At 42.6% G+C, this 12,734-nt stretch overlaps 1 protein-coding gene across 1 annotated transcript in view; it reads right to left on the bottom strand.

Moving 5' to 3' along the window:
- Positions 1-12,203, bottom strand: part of cbln1 (cerebellin 1 precursor) — an 18,859-nt gene extending 6,656 nt beyond the window's left edge. Inside the window, exons 1-2 of the mRNA XM_068603827.1 lie at positions 11,332-12,203; positions 9,747-9,866 (exon numbers count right to left, since the gene is read on the bottom strand). Of these exons, the coding sequence (XP_068459928.1) occupies positions 9,747-9,866; positions 11,332-11,589 (378 nt within the window). The 5' untranslated portion in view covers positions 11,590-12,203. The remainder of the gene's footprint in view (positions 1-9,746; positions 9,867-11,331) is intronic.
- Between the last annotated feature and the right edge of the window lie 531 nt (positions 12,204-12,734).

Raw genomic sequence — 12,734 nt, 5'->3', positions numbered from 1 at the left:
GAGGAGGTCGGAGGGAAGAGAGAAGAAGATTGAAAGGAAGATCTGGCTCTCCGAATGTAAATAGAAACGTTCCGACGTCTCAGTGCAGCACTTAATGCCAGCGACATGATGACATCCTGTTATTGCGTCATCAATTCCTGTCCAGTTGTCTGTCTTGACATGACAATGATACTTTTTCTCTCCTTGATTTTTTTTGTCTAAGTCTTTCTCTCTCCCTCTCTCTTTCTATCTTATTTATTTTTTGATTCCTCCCTCTTTCCATTCAACTCAGGATCTTTTCCCTTCCACTCAGATCTCTTGTCTTGTCACCACTGCGTCCCTCCCTCTTGGTAATTTTCTCTCCCATCTCTCACCTCACAGACTTGAGCGCAGCTAGACGCGGTGACGGATACATTCATAATGGTGCGTCTGTCTGTCTGTCTGGGGCCCTGTGACGCCCCTCCGTCTTTAAAATGGCCGGGCTTCCTGTGATAGACGTGTTTCTAAAGTTTGTAGCAAAACTTCCTCGGAGGTCATTCTGGACAAAAGTAAACATGGAACTTGCAAAACAGTACAAATGTTTATTATGAACTTCTGGAAACTAACTTGACTCATCACCTCTTTTTTTTGTGTTAAAACATCTATTTATCGTGGATACATGCAGTGTTAGTATGAACTAGATCTTTACTCATCAGCAAATGTGTACTGCTGCTGAACTGTGATCAATAAAGCTTTATTCTGCATGATTATTGCAGTGGTGCTACCTTTAATAAATGTTGTGGAAATATCGTGATGATGGCTAACATTATATTACCCACATCTAGTTACCTGCTGCCGACTGTGGAAACTCATCATTTCTGGTAGCATGCTTTGCATATCGGGAAGAAAAAAAAAACGGTGCTGGCCAGGAGACTTTATTTAGGTCAACTCTGTGCATCTACTCTACAAGTTATTATGTTTTAAGATGTGAAAACCTAAAGCGGGCGCTTTCTAGAAATACAATCAAGAAAACGTAAATACCATCATGTAACTCTCAGTGGGCCACAGCTGTAATTTGTTAGAATTTTTAATCTGCAATTTATTTATTTTTGCATTTGAATGAATAGAAGACCGAGTTAACATGATGTAATGCCTCACGATCCTAAACATCTTACAGGAATGGGATGTTTGGGTACAGTGCATCCGTCTGTTTAGCAATCGCTAACAGCAGTGCGATGCTCTGTAACGACGTCATCAGTCTGCATTAGTAAGGAAATCGCAAAAAATGATGAATTGATTTTTAGAGTTTGTTTGAAAACGAATAAAGTTAGTGCTGGTTTGCTTTCCATTGAGTACCATCATCTAGTGGAGTAGTATACATGTCTAGGTGGGCAAGCCTCTATCATGGAAGACTTTTTGACATGTCGCAGGAGAACAAACACGTGTGTAAATCCACAAATGATTGCTGTTTAAGATCCAGGATCCTGCTACTGTTGGTTCTAGCTCATGTGGGCAATTGAATGCAACAAAGACATTTTTAATGTTATGGGTAAGACTTGTGTGAAAAAGGTATATTGTGTTAAAAGAATCCTGTTCAAAAAGATAGGAAAACCACACGAGACACCTTGTGCAATGTAGTCATAACATTATGATGTTAAGAGTGTCTATCAACAACCAATGTATTGGAATTTTATTTTCTTATGAGCTTTTACTAGATATTGCATATACTGTGAATTTGCAGGCCTTTTTCTTTTCCGTACCGCTGGGCCGCCTTGAGAGAAGGGAGGCACGGGAGAACCAGAGCAAGGACTGTCAGTGCCTGCTAAAGTAAAATGAGAGGTTTTCTAAAGGGAGTCTGGTGGTCTGAATCACTAGTGCTTTGGTCCAAAGGGACAGACAAACATAAAATGTAAGTTCCTCACAGCAGCTTAAAGAAAAAATGATGCAAAGGGATGGAGGCAACTAAAGCAAAGGTCAGGAATGTATTGAGCTTTTTACATTATAGACCAGTGCACAGATCTTACAAATGTCAGCAAATCTTCACCAGTCTTCATCAATCTTGCCTCAGGGAACAACATCATTTATTAGAGGAAACCATGGGCAAAGCCTTCCACCATCATATTTCTTTTTTGGGTTTGGTGAAAAGCCAAATATGCATCTCTGAATCCACTGCCAAATGTCAAAACGCCCCAAAAGAGGATAATTAATTAAGATAAGCCAGTTGAGTACTTCAAAAAGAGCAGATGGCTCTTAACGGCCTTTTCAACGAACACACCAAAAACCTAGAGGAGTTAATTCCTGAATGCTGAAAGCAGGCCCTAACTGAGGCAGGCTGTACCAGATTTAACCATGAAGACCATGAAGACAAATGGGAGATGGACTGCAGTTAAGCCATCTGACATCACAAGAACTGACGATGAGAGATGAACAGATTTGGCAGTTGTGGACAAGCAGGAGGCAACTGCCTTCTCAAACATCTTGTGCTGTTAAAGTGCCCCACATGATTCCAGTCGTTACTATACTTGGGCAATGAGTGAACCTGGACAACAACTGAAGTTGTTGTCCAGGTTCACTCATTCCCAAAATTCACAGAATTGTTTTCATACAGTATTTCCACTGGTGTCCTATATATCTGACCAGAAGCCACCGAAAAATCATAATAAAGCAGCACAACATGTTAAGCATAGCTTTTAGTTCTTTTTATCACGCAAGAGGTTCAGGTGCCACAAGGCTGAACTGAAACACAACTTAGAGCAGAGTTTGGCTTGTGATTGCTTATAAATGAGTGCCAATCAGACATTCTGATGATTACTAAATCATGTTGTTTTTAAAAATGGTTTTCTCTGGATATTTCCCATTGATAAAATATCTCCATCAAAACTGCAGATGTTCAGACCGGCCCTGTCTCACCAACACAGCTAAGGACCGGGGGCGATGCAGCAGCCAGGCTTACGATCTGTGTTTACAACTAAATGTAAACAAAACTTTTAAAATGTCGCAAAAAGAATAATGAATGTGGCTGTACACATGGCTATAGTCCGCCAGGAAACAGAGTAAAAGAAGTCGTAGAGGTTGCGGATGCGGAAACACATCATGAAACATTCCTGTTAAATAAATTGCTTGGCTTTCTGAAACCTGTTGTCAGCACCACGTTTTACTATCATTGCTCTGACTTTTAATACAATGGTATATTCACCTAAGCCACTTCAGGAGGACTTAATGCATTGCCTTCCTGAAAATGAAAAGTATTTTTTGTAATTATTATATTGTTGATCTACAGAGACTGCAGACAAATTCAAAGTTATTAAGATCAACATTGCTTTAGGCCAAAAGAGCAGTAGTAAAGGTAACTATGTCTACACTCCTCATGACTTTTTGTGCTAAATCTTTGTAACAATCTTGTTTAATTAAAAGGCAATTAATATTCAAAGAATGAATTATGTTCTTCTTTTTCACACAAACCAGAGCAGCTTCCTATAATGTTCTGCACAACTGAAGGAGACTGAGCAAAGGTTGATTGGATAGAAATGGAACCAAGCATCTGGCTGGCCGGTGTGTGCGTGTGTGTGTGTGTGTGTGTGTGTGTGTGTGTGTGTGCGTGTGCAGACAATGACATAAAAACAGAAGTTTAGAGGCTTCATCTATTATAGAAGGAAAGCATGCAAAGAGGCTGCTTGAAAGCCGGGTCCTCCAGCTCCAGCATTTCATTTGAGCTCTTCATTGTGTGACTCAAACTCATCGGCTCTGCACAAATCAGGTAGATTGCCTCATTTGAATTGGATACGGCAAATCTTCGCAATAAGGGTGATGCATGCCTGGACAATGGATGATTTCAATGGACGAGTCACTACTTCAGTGGCCACCCAAATAAATCCATTTAAACGTCACATGAGACAAAAGAACCAGTCTGAACTGAAAGATGTGTTTTTTGTGTCTGACCTTTTGGAATACTTTTCCAAAAAGTAACCCAGTCACTCCTCCTTCCTCGCATCTTAATGATGTCGGTTTTGAACATCAATGAATATCACTCAACTAATGAATGTAAATATGATTAGTGTAAAGTACCCGACAAAGGTCGAATTGGTAAATCCAGATTATAATAGATGCATGGATCGGAAAAATCATTCTTTGTTAAATACTATTTTTGAGCTTTATCCCATTTGGTATTGAAGCGGCAAAACAGGAAACAAGAAGACAACGAGGGTACCTCCCCCCCCCTCTGACCCCCACACACACGCACACACACACCCCTGCCAGTTACGTGAAAGCTCTGACCTGCTGGTCAGGCATCACCAGAGTCAGTCGGCTTCATCCTCTGAGGACCATGGATCTCTGTAGAAAATTCAATCCATCTCGTAGTTGAGACATTTCAGCGGTGGATAGACATGGTGGTCCCTTGAGCCATGTCGCTAATGCGGCGAGAAAAAAACAACTCAGTAGCTCAGTACTGCCGAGTTTTCTGTACCCGCCCTTGAAACAAGCTTGCAAACAAGCTGCTGAGATGCAGTGCTTGTGTGCAAGACCTGACAACTCCCAGAATATACTGTCTTAAAACCTTAAAAGTTAAAAACCTCCAACAATCCCGTCTTTTCCTCCTGCTTTGCCCTTCAACCGTCCCACCAAGGCAAGAGGACATCAGAACCGATAAGGTCTTTATTTACGTGGCTCTGACTCTGCTTTCATTTTCATGCATCCCCCTGTATGGGATGAACACTGTCGGCACCAAAAGCAGAAGAAGACCGCTGGAATCTTTTCTTTTTTTTCACAGCGCAATTCATGCTGCTCATTCTGTGCCCACTTCTTCATGTGCAACACATGAGCACACTGCTGAACCTCCCGCCAACACAGCTGCAGCACGTCGCAAGTGTAGTGACACATTCTAGTGTTTCTTACAACTCACACTTGTTTGTCACATATTACAGAGGAGACAGATATGGAGATAGATAAGGAATCTATGGACCATTAAGAAAAAACTATTCTTACTCTGTAAAACATTAATCATCTCACAGTCATGCCACAGCCTTTGACCTTTTTTTTCTGATTTACAGTTGAACAAGAGTAACCTGAGGACCAAGGTGCAGTGCAGTTTAAAATGTGACAATTATGTTACTTTATTTCACTTCATCGATTCATCCTTGTCTCAGTCCATAGTTATAATTGCAACATACGTTGTTGATCTTTTTCCAGTGCAGAAACAGGAAGTTGTTCCTCTAGATGAGGCCTGTCACAATAATTACTCATCGTAAAATATATGTGGACACCTCAATGCGTTCTGCTGACCTCTGATGTAGATGTAAGCATTTGTTTACATAAGGATGCATTTTAGCAACATGATGCCAGAACAACCAGCTGGGTTTCCCTGCTGTTAAAAGACGTATGCTTTGCGCAGACCTTGCAATTTTTTTGTCATCAGATCCATGTTATTCATTGTTTTTGATTGTGTGGTTGTTAATATCTAAATATCTTTAAAAGACAAGACGTTGGCACATTGTATATGTTACCTTTAACGCAGCAATAACAATTTAACAAATCTGACTGTCTCAAAGGGTATGAATCTCACAGTGTTATTAATGCTAATTTATGCGGTCCAACTTAAACGACGGCCATTTTTGGTGCTCAGCCATCGTTTAGTAGCGTGTTGTCATGGGAAGCTGCATGCGGAATCAGACTATATTAAATAAACTGTTTGAGGATATTTAAGGATGTCTAGAAGGGATGTGGCTCAGTGGTTCTACACATGTATCAATCTTTAAAAAGTGTACGTGTTTTTAAAACAGAATTTACCAGCACTTTAATGAAGTGGTGCTTATACGGCGTTTATATGCACTTTGTGACAGCACTACGGCCACTGCAGTCGGAGAGAACCCTCATACATCACAGTCACACAGCATTCATTATAGATTACATAAAAACATATAATTACTTAGCGAGTCACTTACATGAAGTTTCAAGGTCTCTCTGTTGAATGTGTAAATATATATAAAACAAAAACTAATGCTGTATTTGATTTAGTATTTCAATAAATATAATTCTTTACTCTTACTGTCGCATAGCAAAACTATGGAGACAGCCGCAACAATGGTATAGTTCTCCTTCACATGCCTTATAAAGTTAACCGCACAACTTACTACTTACTTCAACCAGATGGTAATGACACTGTTAACAGTTACACTTAGACACACATTTGATTTCAGCGTGGTATAATTGAAGAAAATTGAAATGATATGAGACCAGCGTGGGAGCACAAACAATGTCCTTGCCTTAGTGTGCTCTCCCATTAGCAAGGGGTAGCATTTGAATCAACTGCATGGCATTTGAAAGCGGAGCATGTTTGCTAACTCTCAGGAGTGAAATACCGCATTACCACATCGACCCCGGTGACCTCAGCCGCAGAATAGAAATGTGTGTATTGGAAACCAAAGCACAAACATGGGCTGGTACTCAAAGAGCTGAAAGGATTATGCTTTGCTGCAGACATGTTGCGGCTCCGGGTCAAAATGTAAAAGATGTTCTTGTAACCCAAAGAGCAGCACGTTAGAGGTAAACTCTCCGACTATCAGGGCAGTGTGCAACAGCTTGAAGCAGTGCCTCCTCACTCAACGGGGAAATGAAAGGCCTAATGCACACACAGCAAGAGGCATTTTAGATGCGTAGTGCTTTATGTTTCTTCCACCCCTACAGAGCTGCTGGGACCCGAGGATTCATGGAGGCCATTTCTGAATATTTTTCTTAAAAATACCACTTATTCACACTACAAAACACAAGAAACAGCAATACAAATGTTCATTCACTTGTCTATTTCCTGTTTTTAAAACAAGATCAAGGAACTTAACAGTCTCTGGCTGTATGGTAAGTCTAATACCTAAATTCAATTTCATAAACACCATTAAGGTCTTAAAAAAACAGTGAAAGACAAACTTGCGACTTTTAAACCCCCCACCTATCCATCCAGATAACAAAGCTGCGTTTGATATCCTACAAGCGCCTCATCTGTTTGTCTTTCTGATCTGCAAGCTCTCTGTTCCGAGCTGCAGGTACAAGATGTTCACTGAGGGATTTATAATTCATTTAGTTCAATTTGATTTCATATTTAGAGCAGTGGTGCATGCAGCGAATGTAAATAGCTGCACCAGGAAGGAAACCCTTCGATATGTATACAGGTAGGTGATTTTAGGCAGGTGATTTTCAGAAATGATGCGAGTGAATTACCCATTAGTGAGAGTTTAGGCGACGCTGATGGGTGGTATTATGTGTAGTGTGACAGGGTGCTGTTTAGATCAGAGCATGTGCTGTATTTAATTTGCAATATTTATATTTAATTGCCGGGCATACAGCAAACAGAGGCGGGTTTGTAGCTGTTTTTTTGACACCCACGTCTCATCCCTCGCCCTTCACAGGCTCACAGGTGGATGGACAAATATCTGCACAGAAAAGGCCTGATGACAGATGGAACAAATTGTTTCTCCTTTTCCTTTGTACATTCACCCAGCATCCACTGATCAATACTTACTCATAATGTCTAGCTTTCTGCTATCTCTCTCTCTTTGCCCTGTCTGAACCTTCTCTTTCCCTTCCCTTCCTGTACGTCCTTTTGTTCTTATCAGTCATATCCCTTTTTTCTCTCCTTCTTCTTCCTATTTTCCCCCAATCCTCAGTTTTTCTATTCGACTTTTTTTTTCTCCATCTGACTTCCTTCCCCTTTGTCCATCGTTACATCTTCTTTTTTTCCGATTCACATTTTCTCTCATCCGTTCCGTTCCTTTCTCTCCCATCCCCTTAGTCCCCACCGCTCTCCTTTCTCTGCTGTCTCTCATCCCTCGCACGCGCCACAGTAGCTGCCTCTAAGGCAATCAAACAGTGGGAGTTTTCAGCACAGCAGATGCGCTGGATGGATGGGAGGATGATGGGAAGAGGTTAAAGGTGAGCTGCACACAGGCTGGATGCTTGGAGGAGAGAGGACAACCTACACATGTTTCATGTCAGAAACGTAACAAGACAACACCGCTTCTTTTCTAACAGCAAACCACACATTTCTAAATCAGTTTGTGTGTGTGTGTGTTTTATAAATTTGTTTTGGTTTCAGATGATTAGACTAAAAGTCAGAATAAAAAAATAATTACAGCTTTTCTGTTTTCCTTTTTAGTCACTCACTGTTTTACTGCTGACAACATCTCATAGATATACTGCAGTTTTGTCTTGACAACCGCGAATTGGCACAAAATACAGACCTTATGGTACCCTGACTATCACTAATCATCACTCGCGATGCAGTGATACGATACCCGGGCTTTGAGGATTGACCGATACCGTGTAACGATCCAATACTAGTGTTTAATTAATAAGAAGTAAGTCTCGCTCTGAGGAAGTGACTGGGATCGGCCTTTTATATGTTAAGCAGCATCATACTTGACTTGAACATTGCTTTACTAACTTTGCAAAAGCAATAAGTAATAAATGCACAAATGTGAATTTACTAAATTACCACAATTCAAGTGTTAACAAATTGGTCAAAAATCAGACGTACCAGTTTATAATTTATATGATAAATAGACGTAGACTTATGCTGAATAAATTGGCCCTATTGTTACAGCCGATCCAACTTTTCGAATCAGCATCGACTTGATATCGAAATCGGTGCATCCCTAATTGTCCTCACTGTGTTCTGTGTGACATACTTAATTACCACAGCGCCCTGAGTCAAGTGTTAGAGGGCTATTTGTGTTCAGTCACACAAAAATGAGAGTATGCGTCAAGCTTGACACTGTTCCCCCTCCCCTCCATCAAATATCACTTGTTGTTGTTGTTATTGTCTTACTGCGGATGCCATGCTAATTAATTCCAGACTCCCATAATAAAATATAAGTAGCAAAACATAATGCCAAAGCCCCGGGGACCCAACAAGCATAATTACACAACAGATTAATTAGCAAGAGATACATTGTAATCAACGCTGTGTGACTTGTAAAGCGCCATCGCGTGCATGTTAAATCTGGGAAACGAGCTTAAGACCGCTCAAGTGCTCCATCGCTTGACACATCAAAAGAACGTGGAGACTGCATCTAAGGCAGAGTGAACATGAGCTGTTAGTGGGATGAAAGGAGGCTCGTGATGGGGCATGTGTGTGTGTGTGTGTGTGTGTGTGTGTGTGTGTGTGTGTGTGTGTGTGCGTGCGTGCGTGTTTGTGTGTGTGTGTGTGTGTGTGTGTATATGAGAGGGAGAGAGAAAGAAACAAATAAATGGAAATCATGATGATCAGTCCTCCAAAAAAACCCTGTGAGTGTGTTGTGTGTAAGAGAGATAATTAAAAAGGCCTGTCTCTGTTTGCTCTGTTCAAAATGTACTTAATGTTTTAATCTTCTAAATAATCAAAAATCTAAGTCAGCCTGCTGCCTCTTTTTTAATGAGAGGAGACAGAGAGAGAGAAAGAGAACAAGAGGGAACGAGAAAGAAAGAGATAGAAGAAGTAGACGTCGCTGTCCATGGTGCTGAAAGTATAGCTGTTGGAGCCGCGCACCCCCCTCCTCGTGCTCACCGCAGACCTGTCGGCTACAGGCGCTTGATTTGGTTCTGTCCTCTCTGCGTGTATTGATTAATTATGATCGGGCCGGCGGGGCGACTCTAGCTTGCAACTGTTAACGCCCGCCTCCGCTGTTGCCCTTCCAGGAAAGACAGCTCAGAACATCTTCAAAAAATGACTTTCATGATCCACACACTCAGACACAAAGGTTTACACAGATACATTTAAAAAATGTTTTTAAAGAAGACAAACACACGAACAGGCGCTGTACCTGTATAGTTTGGCGGTTGTAGACTTTCACTACGTGGAAGTTAAAACTATAAATCCCTTTGCGCGGCGCGATGAAATTACTTCTCTCCTCGTCAAAGTTCTTCCCAACGTTCACAAGAACCTGTGAGGAACAAAGAAAAAAAGATAGGAAAAAAGAAAGGAAGAAAAAAAGAAAGAAAGAAGGACAACATTTCATTGATCGCATTACTTCATCCGGCTCTTCTACAGTGTGTGCACTTAACCATTTGCATGTTAAAAAGCAAACAATCCCAAATGATTCCATGCAAGGTAAAACACACACACAAACACACACACACACACACACACACACACACACACACACACACACACACACACACACACACACACAAATACAAAACTGCCCGACAGGCTAAATGTATTCTCAAGATTTTACCATGATATATTTTGTATTTGCCGTCTAATTTACACAGAGAGAAACAATTGTACAGAATCATTTGGATGGCCTATTGAAATTGATATGTCACTTGTTTAGTTTTAGGGCCATAAAGGGCCCCCTTTGGTTCCCGGACCACACATTCAGATTCACTGATGTAGTGTGGAATAACCCTGCTTTTACCTGGGCTTTTTTTTCTCTTCTCCCACTGTCAGAACTTCCAAACTTTACAGGAAATGAAAGCGAACTTAATCAATCTTTCAAATTGACTTTTCAATTATGCATTTCCACAGCCAAATGCCTGGTTTTATGGATGGAGGGAACTATGGCGTGTAATTGAACGGCAGTTTGAGAGAGAGTTAACCTTTAACGGCAGGCGGGTAGGACCTAGCCCTCGCGACCTGCCGTTACTAAATTATTTGGCGACATGTCAGTTACCATATCCCATATTGTCAGCTCAGAAAAGTTGAAATATTCAAAAAGACTCGCCTTCAAGACTATACTTTCCCAGCCACTTCAGGAACGGATTACTTATCAAAAGAATTGTTACCGAGAGATTCATTTCCGCTCTACTTTGAGTCTCCTGCATGGAGCCGTGCACTGCTGTCTGCGAGAATATTTCCAGATGTGCACGAGATGCAGCTGTGCACATCCCGCCGCCGTACCGTCCTGGAGTCCCGGTTTTACGAACGTTTTGAACACAACATGCTCTGCGTAACTTATATAACAAAAAACATAACTTTAAACCTAATTTAACCCTCCATTTTTTTAAATGATCCATAAAGATATCAAACAGTCTCCGGGAGGTCATTTAACGGTCAATGACGCCGAAGAACCGGCCGATTTAGTTTCTGATGTGTCTGCAAACTGCGTGACATATTTACACCCACACACGTTCCATTGACAGCTCGCGAGTTTTTATTGTTTCCCGTGAGCTATTTGACAAATGGCACCATCCGACAGCCACGTGAAAGACGCGCACGCCCATCGGAAACTTCCCGAGTCCGCTGATCTCGGCCTATCATCGTGTAGCCTTTAAAACAAATCCAACATACAAAGACTTGACTGAAAACATGTATAAACTTACTTTGCTGCTTTTGTTTTCATTAAATGGGTCTATTTGTCAAAGGACGCAATAGAACAGACTAGACCAGACACTTCGGTCTCCTACCCGGTCGAAGTAGATGACCATGGTCCGGTTGCTCATCTCGGACGGCTCGTGGTTGGTGTTCCGCACCGCGGAGAACGCCACCTTGGCGCTGCCCGAGCGTACCGAGATCCCGAGCGCCGTGCCCGTGGGGTCCGCGGCCGGGTTGGAGTCGCACACCACGAGGCACTTCCCCTCCAGGATGATCGGTTCCGTCTCGTTCTGCGCGCGGGCCGGGCTCGCCGCGAGCCACACGGCACTCAGCAGGCAAAACGCCAACATAACCGGACCGGAACCACGAACTTCTCCGGTCGCCTTCGCGCCTCAAACCGCGGGTCTATTCCCCCTTTGAAGAAGAAGAAGAAAAAGAAGAAAAAAACAAAAGTAAGGCGGGAAGTGTTTTCCCAGGTGTTCCTGAAGGAGGCTGGCTCCGAGTCCTCGGGTTCAACCAGCCCGCTGCAAACACTTTCTCCCTCAGACGGCAGTCTTTCTCCGTTTTTCCGGTCTTTTTTTCTTCTTCCAAAAATCAGTTTATTGTCCCTGTATCTCCGGTCAAGTCGCCAGTTTTCACCTGTTCTTTTCCCCCTCGTCTTCTTCTTTTTCTTCTCCCCCCCCCCTTACTTCTCAGCAGCTTTTCTGTCACTTGGAAACACAATAAGCGGGAGTCGCGCGCGGTGCGGAGGGGCCCTGAACGAGTGACGAAGCAGCAGAACTCATAGCGCGCGGGTGGGGGGCTGTGTGCGAGGTTGTGTGCGGGGCGGCGGGGGCGGCGGTGGCAGCTCGGTCTGCGCTCTCTCTCGCGCGCGCTTGAATTATTGATATGTGAGATATGAGAGTTTCAACAAAAAAGGCTCAGGAGGAAGAGACGCAGCGCGCGAGCGCAAGATGCTCCCGCCCTGGTCCCACTCTTTTTTTTTTTTTAACACCCCCCCCCCCCCCCTTCCTACCCCTCCCGGTAACTGAGACCCATCATAGGATTAGCGCGTGCGCGTCTTCGATATTTTCCAATGGCCGCGGACCGACCGCCCCCTCCCCGCCCCCTCTCCGCCCCACTACTTTATCTAGCATCTCTCTCTCTCTCTCTCTCTCTCTCTCTCTCTCTCTCTCTCTCTCTCTCTCTCTCTCTCTCTCTCTCTCTCTCTCTCTCTCTCTCTCTCTTCTACCTCTACTTCCCTCCCTCCCTTGTCTTTCTTGCACATGTTCTATCTATCTATCTATCTATCTATCTATCTATCTATCTATCTATCTATCTATCTATCTATCTATCTATCTATCTATCTAAGGTCAAACATCACATATTATTGCTCTCTTTCGTCTCTCTTTGAGTCCTGTCAAAATGGGCACACACACAGTCCACACACTCAGGCTGCGCTCCACCATTATCAGCATCAGAATTATCATCAGACGACTAACTGAAAACGGAGTTG

The sequence above is a fragment of the Clinocottus analis genome, unplaced genomic scaffold (assembly GCF_023055335.1).
Source record: "Clinocottus analis isolate CAN_PGR_092001 unplaced genomic scaffold, fCliAna1.0.p SCAF_6, whole genome shotgun sequence".
In the NCBI taxonomy this organism is placed as follows: Eukaryota; Metazoa; Chordata; class Actinopteri; order Perciformes; family Cottidae; genus Clinocottus; species Clinocottus analis.
This window is presented reverse-complemented; position numbering and strand designations above follow the sequence as displayed.